This window comes from Notechis scutatus, unplaced genomic scaffold (assembly GCF_049901735.1).
Source record: "Notechis scutatus isolate UNSWTSFEM ecotype Mainland unplaced genomic scaffold, rNotScu1.2 NSCUSCF32, whole genome shotgun sequence".
Lineage (NCBI taxonomy): Eukaryota > Metazoa > Chordata > Lepidosauria > Squamata > Elapidae > Notechis > Notechis scutatus.
Window position 1 is genome coordinate 78,847 of NW_028263155.1, and position 17,010 is coordinate 95,856.

General features: G+C 62.1%; 1 protein-coding gene across 1 annotated transcript; it reads left to right on the forward strand.

Annotated features, from left to right (window-relative positions):
* The first annotated feature begins 2,880 nt into the window (after positions 1-2,880).
* SLC4A2 (solute carrier family 4 member 2) lies at positions 2,881-15,434 on the forward strand. Its single transcript, XM_087948899.1, is given in 30 exon segments — positions 2,881-2,884; positions 3,096-3,454; positions 3,551-3,678; positions 3,902-4,113; positions 6,625-6,761; positions 6,990-7,191; positions 7,547-7,682; positions 8,092-8,117; positions 8,120-8,233; positions 8,236-8,274; positions 8,733-8,855; positions 8,947-9,089; positions 9,091-9,132; positions 10,785-11,010; positions 11,185-11,198; positions 11,200-11,241; positions 11,243-11,411; positions 11,500-11,648; positions 11,985-12,179; positions 12,315-12,351; positions 12,354-12,407; positions 12,410-12,513; positions 12,687-12,776; positions 12,956-12,976; positions 12,978-13,126; positions 13,412-13,587; positions 13,590-13,664; positions 13,780-13,949; positions 14,922-15,095; positions 15,235-15,434. Coding segments are annotated over 30 exon segments (3,591 nt in total). The 3' UTR covers positions 15,316-15,434.
* Positions 15,435-17,010: the final 1,576 nt, after the last annotated feature.

Here is a 17,010-nt window from a genome sequence, read left to right on the forward strand (position 1 = left end):
AAGCGAAGCAGGATCCAGACCGGGACTCAAGCAGCAGAGGTTCCTGGAATACGGGACTCAAAGCAGGCGGGGATCCCGGAATCTCGGGACTCAAGCGGAGGCGAGGATCCCGGTCACAGGACAGACAGAGACAGGGGATCCTAGATACGGGACTCAAGCGAAGCAGGGGATCCGGAATGGGACTCAAAGCAGGGGATCCCGAATGGACTCAAGCGGAAGCAGAGGATCCCGGAATACGGGACTCGATGAGACAGGGATCCTGGAATGGGACTCAAATGAGCAGGGGATCCCGGAATACGGGACTCAAGCAAGCAGGGATCCCGAATGGGACTCAAAGCGGAAAGCAGAGGATCCCGGAATACGGGATAGATGAGACAGGGGATTCTGGAATCAGGGACTCAAGCAAGCAGGGATCGAATACGGGACTCAAGCGGCAGGGTTCCCAGACTCCCAGGACTCTGACCAAGCGGGCGGGGGTCCCGATCCTCCTAGAGAGTGACCCTAGCCACCACCCCTTGAAGCCCCCTCCCCTCCCCAACTCACTGCGATGTTCTTGCTGTGTTTGAGTTCCTTCAGCAGGCAGATCTCCCGCAGGGCGGGCTAGGAACCCTAAATACAGCACGGAGGGGGTGACCCTCCCCCTTCCCCGAGGGCCGGGCCCTCCCCCACCCCACTCTCCCCTGAAGACCCTCAGGAGGGTGTGTGCAAGGAGGCTGAGGTTGAAGGCGATCTGGGCCTCCTGATGCGCCCCCTGGAGAAGGAGGCGGGAGTTTGGCGCAGCGAAGGGGTTCCTGGGAGATACATCAGTCAGAGCGGGGGGCAGGAGAAGAGCCCCCACACACAACCCCCGCCCAGCTTGCCTCGTCGTGCGATAGTCCCACGCCGCACCCGATTTGAAACCACGATTTATTGGGTCTCCCAGTTCTTAACTGAAAAGCCAGGTGCCTCCATTGCCTGTTTGAGGTGGAAGGAAAGGGGAGAGAGAGCAATGGCGCAGAGGCAGCCCCCCCCTCCCCCAAAGACCCCTCCCTCCCCTTCTCCCCTCCCCCCCTTCAGGCCCCAAGGGGAGGGTCCGTCCATTAGACCCCCTCCCCAAACCCCCTCCCTTCCATTCTTCCCCCTTGGGCCCAAGGGAGGGTCAATCCATTAGACCCCTCCCCAAAGCCCCCCTCCCTCCATTTCTCCCCCTTTGGGCCCAAGGGGAGGGTCTCCATCCATTGAACCCCTCCCCCAAAGCCCCCTCACTTCCATTCTTCCCCACTTAGAGCCCAAGGGGAGGGGTCTCCGTCCAGGCGGAGCCCCTCCCCCGAGGGGCCCCCTCCCCTCTCCATTCCCTTGGGCCCAGGGAGGGTCTCCGTCCGATGGGCCCTCCACGAGGCCCTCTTCCATTCTCCCCTCCCCCTTGGGTGCAAGGGAGGTCTCTTAAATCATTAGACCCCTCCCCCAAGCCCCCTCCCTCCATTCTCCCCTCCCCCTTGCAGGCCAAGGGAGGGGTCTCCGCAAGTGAGCCCTCCCCAAGCCCCCTCCTCATTCTCCCCTTTGGGCCCAAGGGGAGGGGGTCTCCATCCATTAGACCCCTCCCCCAAAGCCCCCTCCTTCCATTCTCCCCTCCCCCCCTTGTCCACAAGAGAGGGGTCTCCAAATCCATTAGACCCCTCCCCCAAAGAGCCTCCTCCCATTCTCCCCTCCCCCTTGGGCCAAGGGAGGGGTCTCCTCCATTAGACCCCTCCCCCAAAGCCCCCTCCCCTTCCATTCTCCCTCCCCCTTGGGCCCAAGGAGATCCTCCATCCATTAGACCCCTCCCCCAGAGCCCCCTCCCTTCCATTCTTCCCCCTTGGAGCCCAAGGGGAGGGTCTCCGTCATTAGACCCTCCCCCATCCCCCTCCCTTCCATTCTTCCCCCTTTGGGCCCAAGGGGAGGGAACCTCCATCCATTAGACCCCTCACCCCCAAGCCCCCTCCCTCCATTTCTCCCCACTTTGGGCCCAAGGGGAGGGTCTCAAATCCAGTAGACCCCTAAGCTTAAAGCCCCCTTCCCTCCCTGCCCTCCTGGCTACAGAAGAGGGGAGGAGGGGGCTCCCTTGGAGGCTGTCCATCCACTTACATCCTCCCCACCACTTTCCCCCACGCTCCCCCCCGCCTTGGGCGGAAACCCACCCTCCTCCGATCTTCTCCAGTTTCTCATGTTTTCTGCGACGGCGCGACCCCATTCAGCTCACCCACTTCGCCACTCGTCCTCCTCCTCCTCCTTCCTCCTCCCTCCTCTTCCTCCCTCCCCTCCTGCGCAAGGTTTCCCGAGAGCCGGAGACTGCAACTCAGCGCGCCTCGCTTCTTTGGCTCGGAAAGCAGTCGCAGAAAGACGCTGGTAAGAGTGGCGAGGAGGAGAGAGAGAGAAAAAGACTACGGCTCCCGGCGTGCTCCTTTCTTTCGCTCGTCAACAGGGCGCAGATGCGAAGACGCTTCCAGTAAGGAGTGAAGAGGGAGAGAGAGAGAGAGAGAGAGAGAGAGAGAGAGAGAGAGAGAAGACTACGACTCGGCGGGCCTCGCGCGGGCCAAGGCTCAGTCTAAGCGTGGAGGAGAGGGAGGGGGAGCGCCGCGCAGACTCAGAAGCGTCTCTTCCAAAAAAAAAAAAAAAAAGGCTGCGGAATTGGAAGGGCTTTTCGGGAGGAAGGACCACTCGGAGGCATCTAGTCCAACCCTGGTCAAGAAGGAGATCCTTAGAGAATCATAGAAAGGACAAGAGTGGGAAGGGACCTCGGAGGGCATCTAGTCAGCAACCTGGATGAGAAGGATCACCCAGGGAATCATAAGAGAAAGAAGGCGAGGAGAAAGACCTCGAGGCATAGTTAAACCTGTTAAGGAAATCACAGAAGTCATGAGGATGGGTGAGGGCCTCGGGAGGGCATCTAGTCCAACCCCCTGGACAAGAAGGAGATCCTTAGAGAATCATAGAAGGACAAGTGGAAGAGAAATATCGGAGGGCATCTAGTCCAACCCTGGTCAAGAAGGAGATCCTTGAAGTCATAGAAGAATCCTAGAAGGACCCAGAGTTGGAAGGGACCTCGGGGGTCATCTAGTCAACCCCCCCTGCTGGAGCGGGAGACCCTTACGGGGGTGTTGGGGAGAAGCTCTTCCCATCCCGGCAGACCCCCTCCTCTTCCGCAGACCACCGCCAGTCCTCCCACCATATCCACCACCCGCTCTCCGCCCACCTGCCCTCCGAGGGACGGAGGAAAAAAGGATCGAAAAACGAGAAGAAGAAGAAGAAAAGGAAGAAGAAGGACGAGGAGGAAGAGGAGGAGAAGAAGACCCCCTCGGCGCCCGGCAAGACCCCCACCATCGAAGAAGAGGCGGAAGGGGGCCAGGACGAGGAAGGCGAGGATGACACCGGCGACACGGAGACCGACCCGACCCCGGACGAGCTCCTCGCCAACAGTTCTCCGGAAGGGGTGCAGGTACGGGCTCAACGGGGGAGCGTCCGTCGTAAGGGGACGGGCGAGAGGAGTGGGCTTCCCATCCCTGGAGCTGATCCTCCCTTCGCCCCCCGCCAGTTCTTCCTGCAGGAGGATGACGCCGCCGAACGGCAGAGCTCTCTCGCCGCGGAGCCGGACGGAATCCCCCCTCTACCCTCGCGACCGACCGGGAGTCCCCCGATGGACGGAGCCGCAAAATCAAGCGGGTAAAGGAGGACGGGGCGGTTGCGGGGGTTCGGGAGGCGGGATAGGGGGGGGGGCTTTCCTGGGAGGGGGGAGGAAGTGGCGGGAGGGTTTGGAAGAGCCCGCAGGGGGGGTGGGCGGGGTCTCCGTCCTCCTGTTTAATGGCCACCATGCCCCCGAGACGGCAGGTTGTCGAAGGAAGGAAAACGGGATGGGAGATTGAACGCTTGCCCCCGTATCCTTCAGCTCCGACTTCGACGAGGCCGGCCCGGCGGAGGGCGCCTCCCCCGCCGAGCGCCCGCTCTCCAAATCGCAGCCGGCCCACCGCAGCTACAACCTGAACGAACGCCGGCGCATCGGCAGCATGACGGGCATGGAGCAGGCCCGCTACCAGAAGGTGCCCACCGACGAGACGGAGGCCCTGACCTTGGCGTCGGCCGACCTGGATTACATGAAGAGTGAGGATGCGGGAGGGGCGGAGAAAGAGGGGGAAGGTGTTTTTGAGAACCGACGGGGATGGGGTTAGGGTGATGGGGGAGGGGAGGCCCAGGGCGTCCCAGGGCGTCGTAAGTTGGATCGCGTTCGGAGCCCAGACTCGCCTCCGCCGAAGTTTTCGATCCGGTCCATCTGTCCGGGATCGGAACCGAGGCAGAGGCCCAGCGGCGTCCCGGCGTAAGTCTTACGTTGGATCGCTTTGAGCCCAGACTCGCCTCCGCCTGAAGTTTTCGATCCGGGGTCCATCTGTCCGGATCGGAACCGAGGCAGAGGCTCAGCGGCGCCCCGGCGAGTCTTAAGTTGGATCGCGTTCGGAGCCCAGACTCGCCTCCGCCGAAGCTGATCCGGGTCCATCTGTCCGGGATCGGAACCGAGGCAGAGGCCCAGCGGCGTCCCGGGCGAAGTCTTAAGTTGGATCGCGTTAGAGCCCAGACTCGCCTCCACGAAGTTTTTGATCCGGGTCCATCTGTCCGGGATCGGAACCGGCGGCGGAGGCCCAGCGGCATTCCTGGAAAGTCTTAAGTTGGATTGCGCTCGAGCCCAGACGCCTCCGCCGAAGTTTTGATCCGGGGTCCATCCGTCCGGGATCGGAACCGAGGCAGAGGCCCAGCGCGGCGTCCCGGCGAAGTCTTAAGTTGGATCGCGTTCGGAGCCTTCAGACTCGCCTCCGCCGAGTTTTCGATCCGGGTCCATCTGTCCGGGATTGGAACCGAGGCAGAGGCCCAGCGGCGTCCCGGCGAGTCTTAAGTTGGATCGCTCGGAGCCCAGACTCGCCTCCACCGAGTTTTTGATCCGGGTCCATCTGTCCGGGATTGGAACCGAGGCGGGAGGCCCAGCGGCATTCCTGGAAAGTCTTAAGTTGGATCGCGTTCGGAGCCCAGACTTCGCTCCGCCGCGAAGTTTTCGATCCGGTCCATCTGTCCGGATCGAACCGAGGCAGAGGCCCAGCGTCAGCGCCTGCGAGTCTTAAGTTGATCGCGTTCGAGTTTGTGACTTCGCTCCGCCGAGCTTTTGATCCGGGTCCATCTGTCCGGGATCGGAACCGGAGGCGAGGCCCAGCGGCATTCCTGGAAAGTCTTAAGTTGGATTGCGCTCGAGCCCAGACGCCTGGGCCGAAGCTTTTCGATCCGGGTCCATCCGTCCGGGATCGGAAACGAGGCAGAGGCCCAGCGCGCCCGGCGAAGTCTTAAGTTGGATCGCGTTGAGCCCAGACTCGCCTCCGCCGAGTTTTCGATCCGGGTCCATCTGTCCGGGATTGGAACCGAGGCAGAGGCCCAGCGGCGCCCCCCGGCGAGTCTTAAGTTGGATCGCTGAGCCCAGACTCGCTCCACCGAGTTTTGATCCGGGTCCATCTGTCCGGGATTGGAACCGAAGGCGGAGGCCCAGCGGCATTCCTGGAAAGTCTTAAGTTGGATCGCTGAGCCCAGACTCGCTCCGCCGAGTTTTCGATCCGGGTCCATCTGTCCGGATCGGAACCGAGGCAGAGGCCCAGCGGCGTCCCGGCGAGTCTTAAGTTGGATCAGTTTTGAGCCCAGACTCGCCTCCGCTTGAAGCCGATCCGGTCCATCTGTCCGGATCGGAACCCAGGCAGAGGCCTTAGCGGCGTCCTGGCGAGTCTTAAGTTGATCGCGTTCCGGAGCCCAGACTCGCCTCCGCCGAGTTTTCATCCGGGTCCATCTGTCCGGGATTGGAACCGGCGGAGGCTCAGCGGCATTCCTGGAAAGTCTTAAGTTGGATCGCTGCTGGAGCCCAGACTCGCCTCCGCCGAGTTTTCGATCCGGTCCATCTGTCCGGGATTGGAACCGAGGCAGAGGCCCAGCGCGCCCGGCGAGTCTTAAGTTGGATCGGGCTTTCGGAGCCCAGACTCGCCTCCGCCGAGTTTTCGATCCGGGTCCATCTGTCCGGGATCGGAACCGAGGCAGAGGCCCAGCGGCGTCCCGGCGAGTCTTAAGTTGGATCGCTGAGCCCAGACTCGCCTCCGCGAAGTTTTCGATCCGGGTCCATCTGTCCGGGATCGAACCGAGGCGGAGGCCCAGCGGCGTCCCGCGGAAGTCTTAGGTTGGATCGCTGCTTCGGAGCCCAGACTTCGCCTCCGCCGAAGTTTTACCCGATCCGGGTCCGTCCTGTCCGGGATTGGAACCGAGGCGCCGTTCCTGGGCTAAGTTGGTTCTTCGCCGTTTCTGCAAAGGCAGCCTGCTCTCAGTTCCCCAACTAGAGCAACGGTTCTTCCCAACCGCTATGTGAACGGCTGAATCTCACGCGGCGTCGCCGCGCCGCCGCATCTAGTCCCTCGAACCACGAGTTGGAAACGACGTGTACAGACGGTCACCTCGGGAACGGGGAGGGGGTGCAAAGGAGGGCCCAGACCTCCCCCTCGTTGGGAGGGGAGGGGGGACGTGAGCCGAGGGGGAGGGAGGGGGATGGGTTTGGACTGCCTGTCAGCGTCCCCTCCCCCTTTCCCTCCGATCCTCAAGGCCACCGATTTGAGGACGTGCCTGGCGTGCGCCGTCACCTGGTTCGGAAGAGCGCCAAAGGTCAGGTGGTCCACCTGGGCAAGGATCGGCAAGAGGCCAGCGCCCGCCTGCGGAAGCAGGACCGGAAGCCCCACGAGGTGAGCGGGGGGGGGGGAAAGGGAGGGGAGGAAAAAGTCCGCGGTTGCGACCGGGGGATCGGGGCGGAGCTTTTCATATCCTGTGGCTTTCCCCCGTATGGACATATTCCTGAAACGGAGGCCCGCAAGGTACTCTCGGCGAGGGGAGGGGAATCTTTTGCCGGCGTCCCTCCTCCCCCACCCCCACTCCAAGCGTCGCTCTTGCCTTTTCCCCCCCAATCGGCGCAGGTCTTTGTGGAGCTGAACGAGCTGATCGTGGACAAGAACCAGGAGCTGCAGTGGAAGGAGACGGCCCGTTGGATCAAATTTGAGGAGGACGTGGAGGAAGAGACGGACCGCTGGGGCAAACCCCACGTGGCCTCCCTCTCTTTCCGAAGCCTGCTGGAGCTCCGCAGGACGCCGCCCACGGTAGGCGACTCTCGCCGGCACGGTGGCCTTGGCCGGGGATCCGAACGGCTCCCAAATGGAAGCAACGGTCCATGAATCCCGCTGGGAGGACAGAAAGAAGGAACGGGGGAGGCAGGAACGGTTGGAGGATTCCCGGAGAAAACCGGGTTTCCGGCCTCCCGGTTGATCCTGGCGGATTCTGGAATCGGGCTGGGCGCGGGGTAGGGACCGAGTTTTCCAGCTGGCCAGTACGACGATGAATCCAAGAGGGAAACGGAAGCAGGAGATGGAGCAAACGGACTCCGAATGGGTTCCTCGTCGAGGAGGGAACGAGAACGGGAACGAGAGCAGCCGATAAGGGTGGCCATCTCCTTCCTCCCTCCTCTTCCCCTGGCCAGGTGCCGTCCTTCTGGATTTGGATCAGAAGACGCTGCCCGGGGTGGCCCACCAAGTGGTGGAGCAGATGATCATCTCCGACCAGATCCGGGCCGAGGACCGTGCCAACGTGCTGCGGGCGTTGCTGCTTAAGCATAGGTGAGCAGGTCAAAGGTCGACGAGAGACCATCGCACGGTTCGCTCCTCCTTGCACCCCAGCCGAAAGGAAGCGGGGAGCATGAGGCTGGCTCATCCAGACGGCGGGGGGGGGGTCTCGTCCGTATCGCCAGGGTGGCTCGTTCGGAGGCCCGAGAGCGGCTCGTACGGCAAACGTTGCTCGTCTGGACCGTTGAGGATTGCTCATACAAACGTTGCTCGTCTAGAGCGCGGAGGTTGATGGTCCGGATCGCTCATCCGGACGGGAGAAGTTGTCCCGCCTGGACAGCATGGGTCGTGTCGCGCGGGTGCGCGGAACGCCGCTTATCGGGCGGGCGAGCGTCTCTCTCTCTTCTGGTCCGCATGGGGTCGCCGGAGGCCCAACGTGACGCCCAAGGTGGTCTCTCCTCAGCCATCCGTGCGACGAGAAAGAATTCTCCTTCCTCGTAATATCTCGCCGCTCGCTCGCTCTCTGCTGGGTCACCACCACAGCGCCAACCACGTGGGAGAAGGCCCCGAGCCCACCGTGACCGACCCGCTCATCGGCCCCGCCGGGAATACGAGACGCGGGTGGACATGGAGAAGGAGGTAAGACGTTCCGTGACCCAGCTGGGTAACATCACCGACGCCAGAAGGCTTGCAGAAAGGAGGAGGGGAAAAAGACGACATCCGTCGGCCGAAACGGCAGCTGGTCCTCGCTTAAGGACGGGTTCCGAGGCCCACAGAAGAGGGCCGTGGGGGTCTGTCAAGCAGCCCTGGCACCCCTAAATGGACTGGGACACCCCCCCACCCCACCCCAAGGTCAGCTGACGGCAGTTTGGGAGGCTTCGTCCCAGTTTTTTGGGCCGTTGATTTCGTAAGGGGAGAGGGTTGGACTAGATGACCTCCCAGCTCCCTTCCAAACTGTGCTAACTGTTATCAAGGGGCTTCTTAACTGGTAGGGGATTAGGTTTGGGGAAGGATGGGGGGCTCGGGCGCCAGAGAGGGGCATCCGGTGGGGGCGGCCCCTCCGGCAGGCCACCGGACTCCGGCTCCCATCCTCCTCCCTTAGAGCCTACCGAAGGAGGTGGCTCTCCCCTGTCCTCTCCGGCCCCATCACTCGCTCCAAGTCGAAACATGAGTTGAAGCTCTTGGAGAAGATCCCGGACAACGCCGAAGCCACCGTGGTGCTTGTCGGTAAGCGCATCGGGGCTCCGGGGGGAGGGACTTCCTGGACGTGGGGGGTGTGGTCAGGCCTTGACGGACAGCCTCCCACCCCCGTCCGCAGGTTGCGTCCAGTTCCTCGACCAGCCCACCATGGCCTTCGTCCGGCTGAAGGAGGCGGCCCAGTTGGACGCTGTCTTGGAGGTCCCGGTCCCGGTCCGCTTCCTGTTCGTGCTGTTGGGCCCCAGTAGCGCCAACATGGACTACCAACGAGATCGGACGCTCCATCTCCACCCTGATGTCCGACAAGGTAGGGTTGTGGGGTCGGGACACGGCGCCGGGCGCCTTCCAGGAGGGGTCGTAGGGTTCCTTGCCATGGCCAACTCAACATGGCCAAGTCAACATGGCCAACTCCCCATAGCCGATTACCCTGATGAATTCTCCATGGCCAACTCTCCATGGTCAACTCGCCTTGGCGAACTCTGCATGGCCAACTCTACATGGCTAATTCTCCTTGGCCAACTCTCCATGGCCAACTCATGACCAACTGTCCATGGTCAACTCTCCTTGGCGAACTCACCATGGCCAACTGTCCATGGTCAACTCTCCTTGGCGAACTCTCCATGGCCAATTCACCATGTCTCTACTCCTCCATGTCCTACTCTCCATGGCCAATTCTCCTTGGCCAACTCTCCATGGTCAACTCTCCATGGCAACTCATCATGGCCAACTTTACATGGCTAATTCTCCTTGGCTAACTCTCCATGGCTAACTCATGGCCAACTGTCCATGGTCAACTCTCCTTGGTGAACTCTCCATGGCCAACTCACCATGGCCAACTCTCCATGGCTCACTCTGTGGCTCACTCTCCATGGCCAATTCACCATGTACTGCTCTCCATGGCCAACTCTCCTTGACCAACTCATGGCCAACTGTCCATGGTCAACTCGCCTTGGCGAACTCTGCATGGCCAACTCTCCATGGCCAACTCACCATGGCCGACTCTCCATGGCTCACTCTCTGTGGCTCACTCTCCGTGGCCAATTCCCCATGTCCTACTCTCCATGGCCAACTCTCCTTGGCTGGTCCTTAGCATGGCCAATTCTCCTTGGCCAACTCAATATGGTCAACTCTCCATGGCCAACTCAACATGGCCAACTCCCCATAGCCAACTACCATGGTGAATTCTCCATGGCCAACTCTCCATGGTCAACTCTTCATGGCAACTCCCTTGGCCAACTCTCCATGGCCAACTCACCATGGCCAACTCTCCATGGCTCACTCTCTGTGGCTCACTCTCCATGGCCAATTCTCCTTGGCCAACTCTCCATGGCCAACCCTCTATGGCAACCCACCATGGCCAACTCTACATGGCTAATTCTCCTTGGCCAACTCCCTTGGCCAACTCTCCATGGTCAACTCATGGTCAACTTTCCTTGGCAAACTCTCCATGGCCAACTCAGCATGGCCAATTCTTGGCCAACTCTCTATGGCAACTCACCATGGCCAACTCACCATGGCCAACTCTTCATGGCTCACTCTCTGTGGCTCACTCTCCCTGGCCAATTCACCATGTCCTACTCTCCATGTCCTACCTCCATTGCCAGCTCTCCATGTCCTACTCTCCATGGCCAACTCTCTCCATGGCCAACTCTCCATGTCCTACTCTCCATGGCCAACTCTCTCCATGGCCAACTCTCTTCATGGCCAACTCCCTCATGGCCAACTTCCCCATGGCAATTCACTTGTGCCCAATCTCTATGGCCAACTCACCTTAGCCAACTCAGCTTAGCCAACTCTCCACGTCCTACTCTCCATGGCCAACTCCCCAGGGTCAACTCCTCAATGGCCAGCTCCTCATGGCCAATTCACCATGAACTACTCTCCCTGGCCAACCCACCATGGCCAATTCTCCATGGCCAACTCTCCTTGGCCAACTCTCCATGCCCAACTCTTCCCCAGCAATTCCATGAGGCGGCTTACTTGGCCGACGACCGTCAGGACCTGCTACAGGCCATCAACGAGTTCCTGGACTGCAGCGTGGTGCTGCCCCCTTCGGAGGTGCAGGGCGAGGAGCTGCTGCGGAGCGTGGTGCACTTCCAGCGGGAGATGCTCCGCCGGCGGGATGAGCAGGAACGGCGGCTGACGGCCGGGACGGCCCTGGAGCCCAAGTCGCCGGAGGAGAAAGGTACGCGGTATGTCTCTGTGTTGGGTGTGTAAGAGCAAGTTCTCCTGCTCCGTTCCCTCCGTTGCGTCGGCAGAGCTAGATCTCTTCCGGGGAATGCCGAGTGCCGATTGCCGGGCTCTAGGGATGGAGCAGGCCTCCCCCTCCCAGATCCCCCCGCTTGCTCTCCTCCCCCAGCGTTGCTGAAGCTGGAAAGCGGGCGAGGAGGAAGACGAATCGGAGGCCGACTCGCTTCCAACGCACCGGACGACCGCTTGGGGGACTCGTCCGGGATGTCCGTCGGGCGTTATCCGAAGTACTCTCAGCGATTTCCGAGACGCTCTGGACCCTTCAGTGCCTGGCGGCTGTCATCTTCATCTACTTTGCCGCCCTCTCGCCCGCCATCACCTTTGGGGGCCTGCTGGGTGAGCCAGGGGGGGGGAAACCGGAGCAATTGGGAGCCACAAGAGAGGCAGGGATGAACCGCAGCTCCCCTTCTCCGTCTTCTCCCAGGCGAGAAAACCGAGGGGCTCATTGGGGTCTCCGAGCTGATCATCTCCACGGCGCTTCAGGGGGTTGTCTTCTGCCTCCTGGGGGCTCAGCCCCTCCTGGTCATTGGCTTCTCGGGGCCCCTCCTGGTTTTCGAGGAAGCCTTCTTCACGGTGAGTTGGGACGCGGCCTGTCCAGAATGTCCGATTGGGCCAAAAAGAGGGACATCCGCTCGGGCTGCGGCCCCCCCCGTTGGACGTGTTCTTTCGATCGAAGGCCGGAGGTTCCGTGGTTCCCCTGCGGGACGAGGAGCGTCCCTCGGCGTTGATCCCAGCCCCGCCTCTCCCGATGCCACGGTGGCAGCCCCTCGGACCTCCAAGTCTTCTTCTCCCTGGGGTGGGATTCGGGCGGTTCACGGCCGTTTCGGGGCAAACACATCCGCTCGACGGGAGCCCCGTCGTCGATCCCGGATGAAACCCGTGCTCCTTTTTTTTTCGCCCCGTCGGCAGTTCTGCGCCTCGCACAGCCTGGAGTACCTGGTGGGCCGCGTCTGGATCGGCTTCTGGCTCATCCTGATCGTGCTGGCCATGGTGGCCTTCGAGGGCAGCTTCCTGGTGCGCTTCGTCTCGCGCTTCACCCAGGAAATCTTCGCGTTCCTCATCTCCCTCATCTTCATCTACGAGACCTTCTTCAAACTCATCAAGGTGAGTCGCCGCGGGGGGAAAAGGGGGAGGGTCCCACGGCGGAGACACAAGCTAGATCTCCAGAGCTGGAAGTCACCTAGTCCAAGCCAACCCCCGGGGATGCCTGAACCCCTTCGCTTCCTTCCTCCCGCGCAGATCTTCCAGGCGCACCCTGCACGGCTGCGGAACGCCACCTCGGCCTTCCGGGACTCGAGAACGGGACGATCGGCCGCGATGCTCCGGAAGTGACCGCCAACCCAACACGGCCCTCCTCTCGCTGGTGTTGATGGCCGGCACCTTCTTCATCGCCTTCTTCTTGCGGAAGTTCAAGAACAGCCGCTCCCCGGCCGGGTGCGTGGCCTGTCCCGGGGCGGGAGGGGAGGGGGTTTCCGTGTGTGGCGGGGAGGTTCTGGGAGAAGAGAGAGTTGTCGCCATCGGAAGAGGTGCTGCGGGGTCCCGACAACGCCCCTTCACCCCCCCACCCCGCACTCAGGAGGCTCCCGTCGCTGAGCAGATCTCTCCGGGCAGGTCCGGCGAGTGATTGGCGACTTTGGGGTGCCGATCGCCATCCTCCTCATGGTGCTGGTGGACTCCAGCATCCAGGACACTTACACTCAGGTAGGAGCGGGGTTGTTCCTGGACGCCCGTAAAGGGAGGAGCCACCGTGTAGCCACTTCCCGTCTGGCTCGTCATCCCCTGATGAACCTCTGCTTGGTCCTTTAGTTTTGACTCAGTCGTTGTCCACCCCGCCCGTCTCTTTTTTCTCCCGCTGTGTGTCATCGTGTCGCCCCCCGCAGAAACTCTCCGTGCCCAGCGGCTTTCTCGGTGACGTCCCCTGAGAAGCGCGGCTGGGTGATTAACCCTCTGGGCAGCAGCGGTGAACCTTTTCCGGTGTGGATGATGGTGGCCAGCGTCCTGCCCGCCGTCCTCGTCTTCATCCTCATCTTCATGGAGACGCAGATCACCACGTGAGTCTTGCATCCTGGCCCCGCTCCCACTCTCCAACGGTCTTTGGGGGGGCACGCATGGAGAGGAGACGCACAGCTGAAAAGCGCTTTTGTGCGTGCGCGGGTGGTTTGAGAAACGCCGGTTTTTTCAGCTCCCAAACTTACCTTCCGCTGGAGCGCCGCTGAGCTGAGCTCAGGGCGCGGAGGGATGCAGGTTCCAACGGATCGTGCGAACAACCGGTTCGCTCCAACCGGTCCAAACCGGCGGAATCCCCCCACCACCGCTTCCCCCGCTCTGCCCCACAGGCTGATCATCAGCAAGAAGGAGCGGAAGCTACAGAAGGGCTCCGGGTTCCACCTCGACCTGCTCCTCATCGTGGCCATGGGCGGCTTCTGCGCCCTCTTCGGCCTGCCGTGGCTGGCGGCGGCCACGGTGCGCTCCGTCACGCACGCCAACGCCCTGACCGTCATGAGCAAGGCGGTGGCCCCGGGGACAAGCCCAAAATCCAGGAGGTGAAGGAGCAGCGCGTCACCGGCCTGCTGGTGGCCGTCCTCGTCGGTGAGCCGCTCGACGCGCCCGCCGATTGGCGGGGGATACGGGGGCGCGGACGGCTGGGATTCCCTCCTTCCCGCCCGCCCGCGTGGCCTAACCCTGCCTTACTCCTCCCGGCCAGGCTTGTCCATCGTCATCGGGGACCTGCTCCGCCGGATTCCCCTAGCGGTGCTCTTCGGCATCTTCCTCTACATGGGCGTCACCTCGCTGAACGGGATCCAGTTTTACGAGCGTCTCCACCTGCTCCTGATGCCGCCCAAGCACCACCCGGATGTGCCGTACGTCAAGAAGGTGAGGCTGTCCGGACCCACCTCCGGGAGAGCGGGGAGGTCTGTGGATTGGTCCTCCCTCCCGCCTAAATTTTTCTCTTTGCTTCCTTTCTCGTTCCTTTCTTTCTCCCTGCGAAGCCGATCTCTTTCGCCAGGGCCGTCACTCCCGTCCTTTTACAATCATTTGTCCAGCCAAAACGGTTATTTTTTGTTTGTTTTAACCTTCACCAGCTATTTGGGGGCATTGCCTACGGCCACAGCCGTTGGGGGTCACACTGCCTTTGACCTTAACTGCGAGTCGGTGGGCTCCAAAAACCTCCCCAAGAGCCAACACAACCACGCGCGGCAGGGGTTTGCGGCCCCGTCGGGACGCGTTCTTTAGATCGAAGGCAGGAGGTTCCGTGGTTCTCCTGCGGGATGAGGAGCCCCTCGGCGTCGCTCCAGGCCGGCCTCTCCCGAGGCCACGGTGGCAGCCCTCGGGACCTCCAAGTCTTGGGTGGGATTCGGGCGGTTCACGGCAACGGAGCAACTGCCCGGTGGCTGGGTGGGCATGGCCGGGGTAGGCATGGCCTAGTCGGCCTCCTGTCCTCGGGCTCCGGAGGCCGGAAAGTAACCGGGACGGACTTCCGGGACGACCGTTTTCCCTCTTTCTTGGCTTCCGGAAGCAAGAAACAAGCCCATTTCCGGCCTTCCAGAACCTCCGGGAGGCCCGTTGTCCACTCTACTCGAGTCTCCACGCCGGCCCGGCCCTTTCCCACCATCCAAATCGGGGCCACGTTGGGACGCCTGGGAGGAGGGGAGGGGTCGGGCAGGGCCATCCCGTCGTTGCAACTCCTGGCTCGACGAACAACCGGTTCGCCTGAACCGGTGTGAACCGCCCACCGCGCCCTGCGCACAGTCTCCCACCTACGTGTCGGTTGATGTCGCAAGTGCGGCCACTGACCCCTTCCTCCCTCCGGCTCCCAACCCGGCCTTCCTTTTCCTCCTTCCCCAGGTCCGCACCCTTCGAATGCACCTCTTCACGCTCCTCCAACTGGCCTGCTTAGCCGTCCTCTGGGCCGTCATGTCCACCGTGGCCTCGCTGGCCTTTCCTTTCATCCTCATCCTCACCGTGCCTCTCCGCTTGTGCCTGCTCAGCCGCATCTTCACGGAGCGGGAGATGAAGTGTGTAAGTTTACGGGGGGGGGGGGGTGGTGGCAGAGGTGTGTGTGGTGTGTGTGTGTTTGTGGGTAGGGCCAGTCCCAGAGGGGACCGAGCCCATCACCCGTTCGTGTGTCTCTCTCTCTCGCGCGCGCGCACGCCAACAGCTGGACGCGGCTGAGGCGGAGCCCATCTTGGATGAGAGAGAAGGGGTAGACGAGTACAACGAGATGCCCATGCCGGTGTGAGGAAAGAACGCCGAAACCAACGGAGGACGCCTTCCCTCCCCCCGCCGCCGTCCTTCTCACCCCAGTGCCTTCGCATGTGGGAAAACGGGCGCGAGACCCTCCGGATCCTTCGCGGGGTCTTGTCTCATTCGCCGCTGGAAAGCTTAACGCGCACCCCCTCCGTTCTATGCAACCAGCCGGAGCGGGGGGGACACACGAGCCTCTTCAGGAAGGACCACGGCGGCGTTTAGAGTCTCCAGCAGAGTGCGGGGAGGCCAGGAAAGGAACTGATCGAGACAGGACGGGGCGCCCAACCTGGCGCCTTTGAGCCCCCCCCCGCTCCTTCAGGACAAGAGTAAGCCTACTCGGAGCTTACTCGGAGCAAGTAATTGACCCCCCGGGCCAGGCCGTGCTGAAATGGGGGTCCCAGGAGGAGGGGAAGCAGGGGTGTCAAACATGGACGGATAATAAACCTACACGGGTGTCTCGCCACTTTTCTGTGTGTGTGTGTGTGTGTGTGTGTGCGCGCGCCATGTCGGGGAAGCTGCCTCGCGTGGGGTTCAGGAAGAGAGAAGCGGCCAGAGAAAGACGGGGACGGACGGACGGACCACCACCACCACCCCCCACGGTTTCCTGCTCTGCTCCGGGAGCCAGTCGGGCGCCGGACCGGTACCGGTCCGTGGATCATTTTGTCCCGGGCCGCCTCCTTAGCTTGGGCGCCATCTTGTTTCGACGGCGCTTGAGAAGGGGCTTCCGGGGTGAGCTTGTCGGTCTTCGGTTGGATGGAAAGCGGCGTTTGGGTGCTGAAGGAATCCTCGCGCCGTAGTTTCGTCGAAGAGGGGTGGGGGGAACGGCTTCGAACGAAGAGCCGTCCCGATGGCGGTGGAGTCTCGCGCTCTCGGGAGGAGATGAAGAGGCCAAAAGCCCATCGACGGCGCGAAGGTACAAAGGAGGAGTTGAAGGTGGCGGGGAGAAGCGAGGGACGGGCTGGCTCGCCAGTCGCTCGGCTCGCCTTGCCTTGGTGGTGCGTCCTGATGCCAGGACCGGTCCGTGGATCATTTGGTGATGCCGGGACCGGGCCGTGGGACCAAAAAAGGTTGGAGGGCCACTGCTCTAGGGGGCGTTGCTCGTCTCCGTTCCAACGGCAAAGAAGAGCCGGCGTCATCATCTCCGTGGCCCTGTGGGTTGTGGGACTAGACGCTGCGGACGACGCTGTTCCCTTCCCACCAAAGTGGGTTGGCCTTTGTTGTCTCCTTGCACGAGGAACCGGAACTCCCTCCGGGACGCGGCGCTGGGGATTCGGACCGCCGACCCTTCCGATCGACGAGGTCAGAGCCACCGCGTCCCGTTAAAAGCTGCTCCCCACCCACACACACCCCCAAATTCTCTCCCGCTCCGAGAAAACAGCATTTTTTTCCTCCCCGGGCGGACGAGTCCCTTCGTCCTTCCCCGCGTCCAACGTGGGGCTCCCTGAGAATAAGAGTCAGAAGGGACCTCGGCGGTCATCCAGTCCAACCCGCTGCCCGATAAGGACCATAGAGAAGCATAGAATAACAGAGCCGGAAGGGACCTCGGAGGTCATCCAGCCCAACCCCTGCCCGATAAGGACCATAGAGAACCATAGGATAGCAGAGCCAGAAGGGACCTCGGAGGTCATCCAGGCCAACCCCTGCCCGATAAGGACCATTGAGAACCATAGGATAGCAGAGTGGGAAG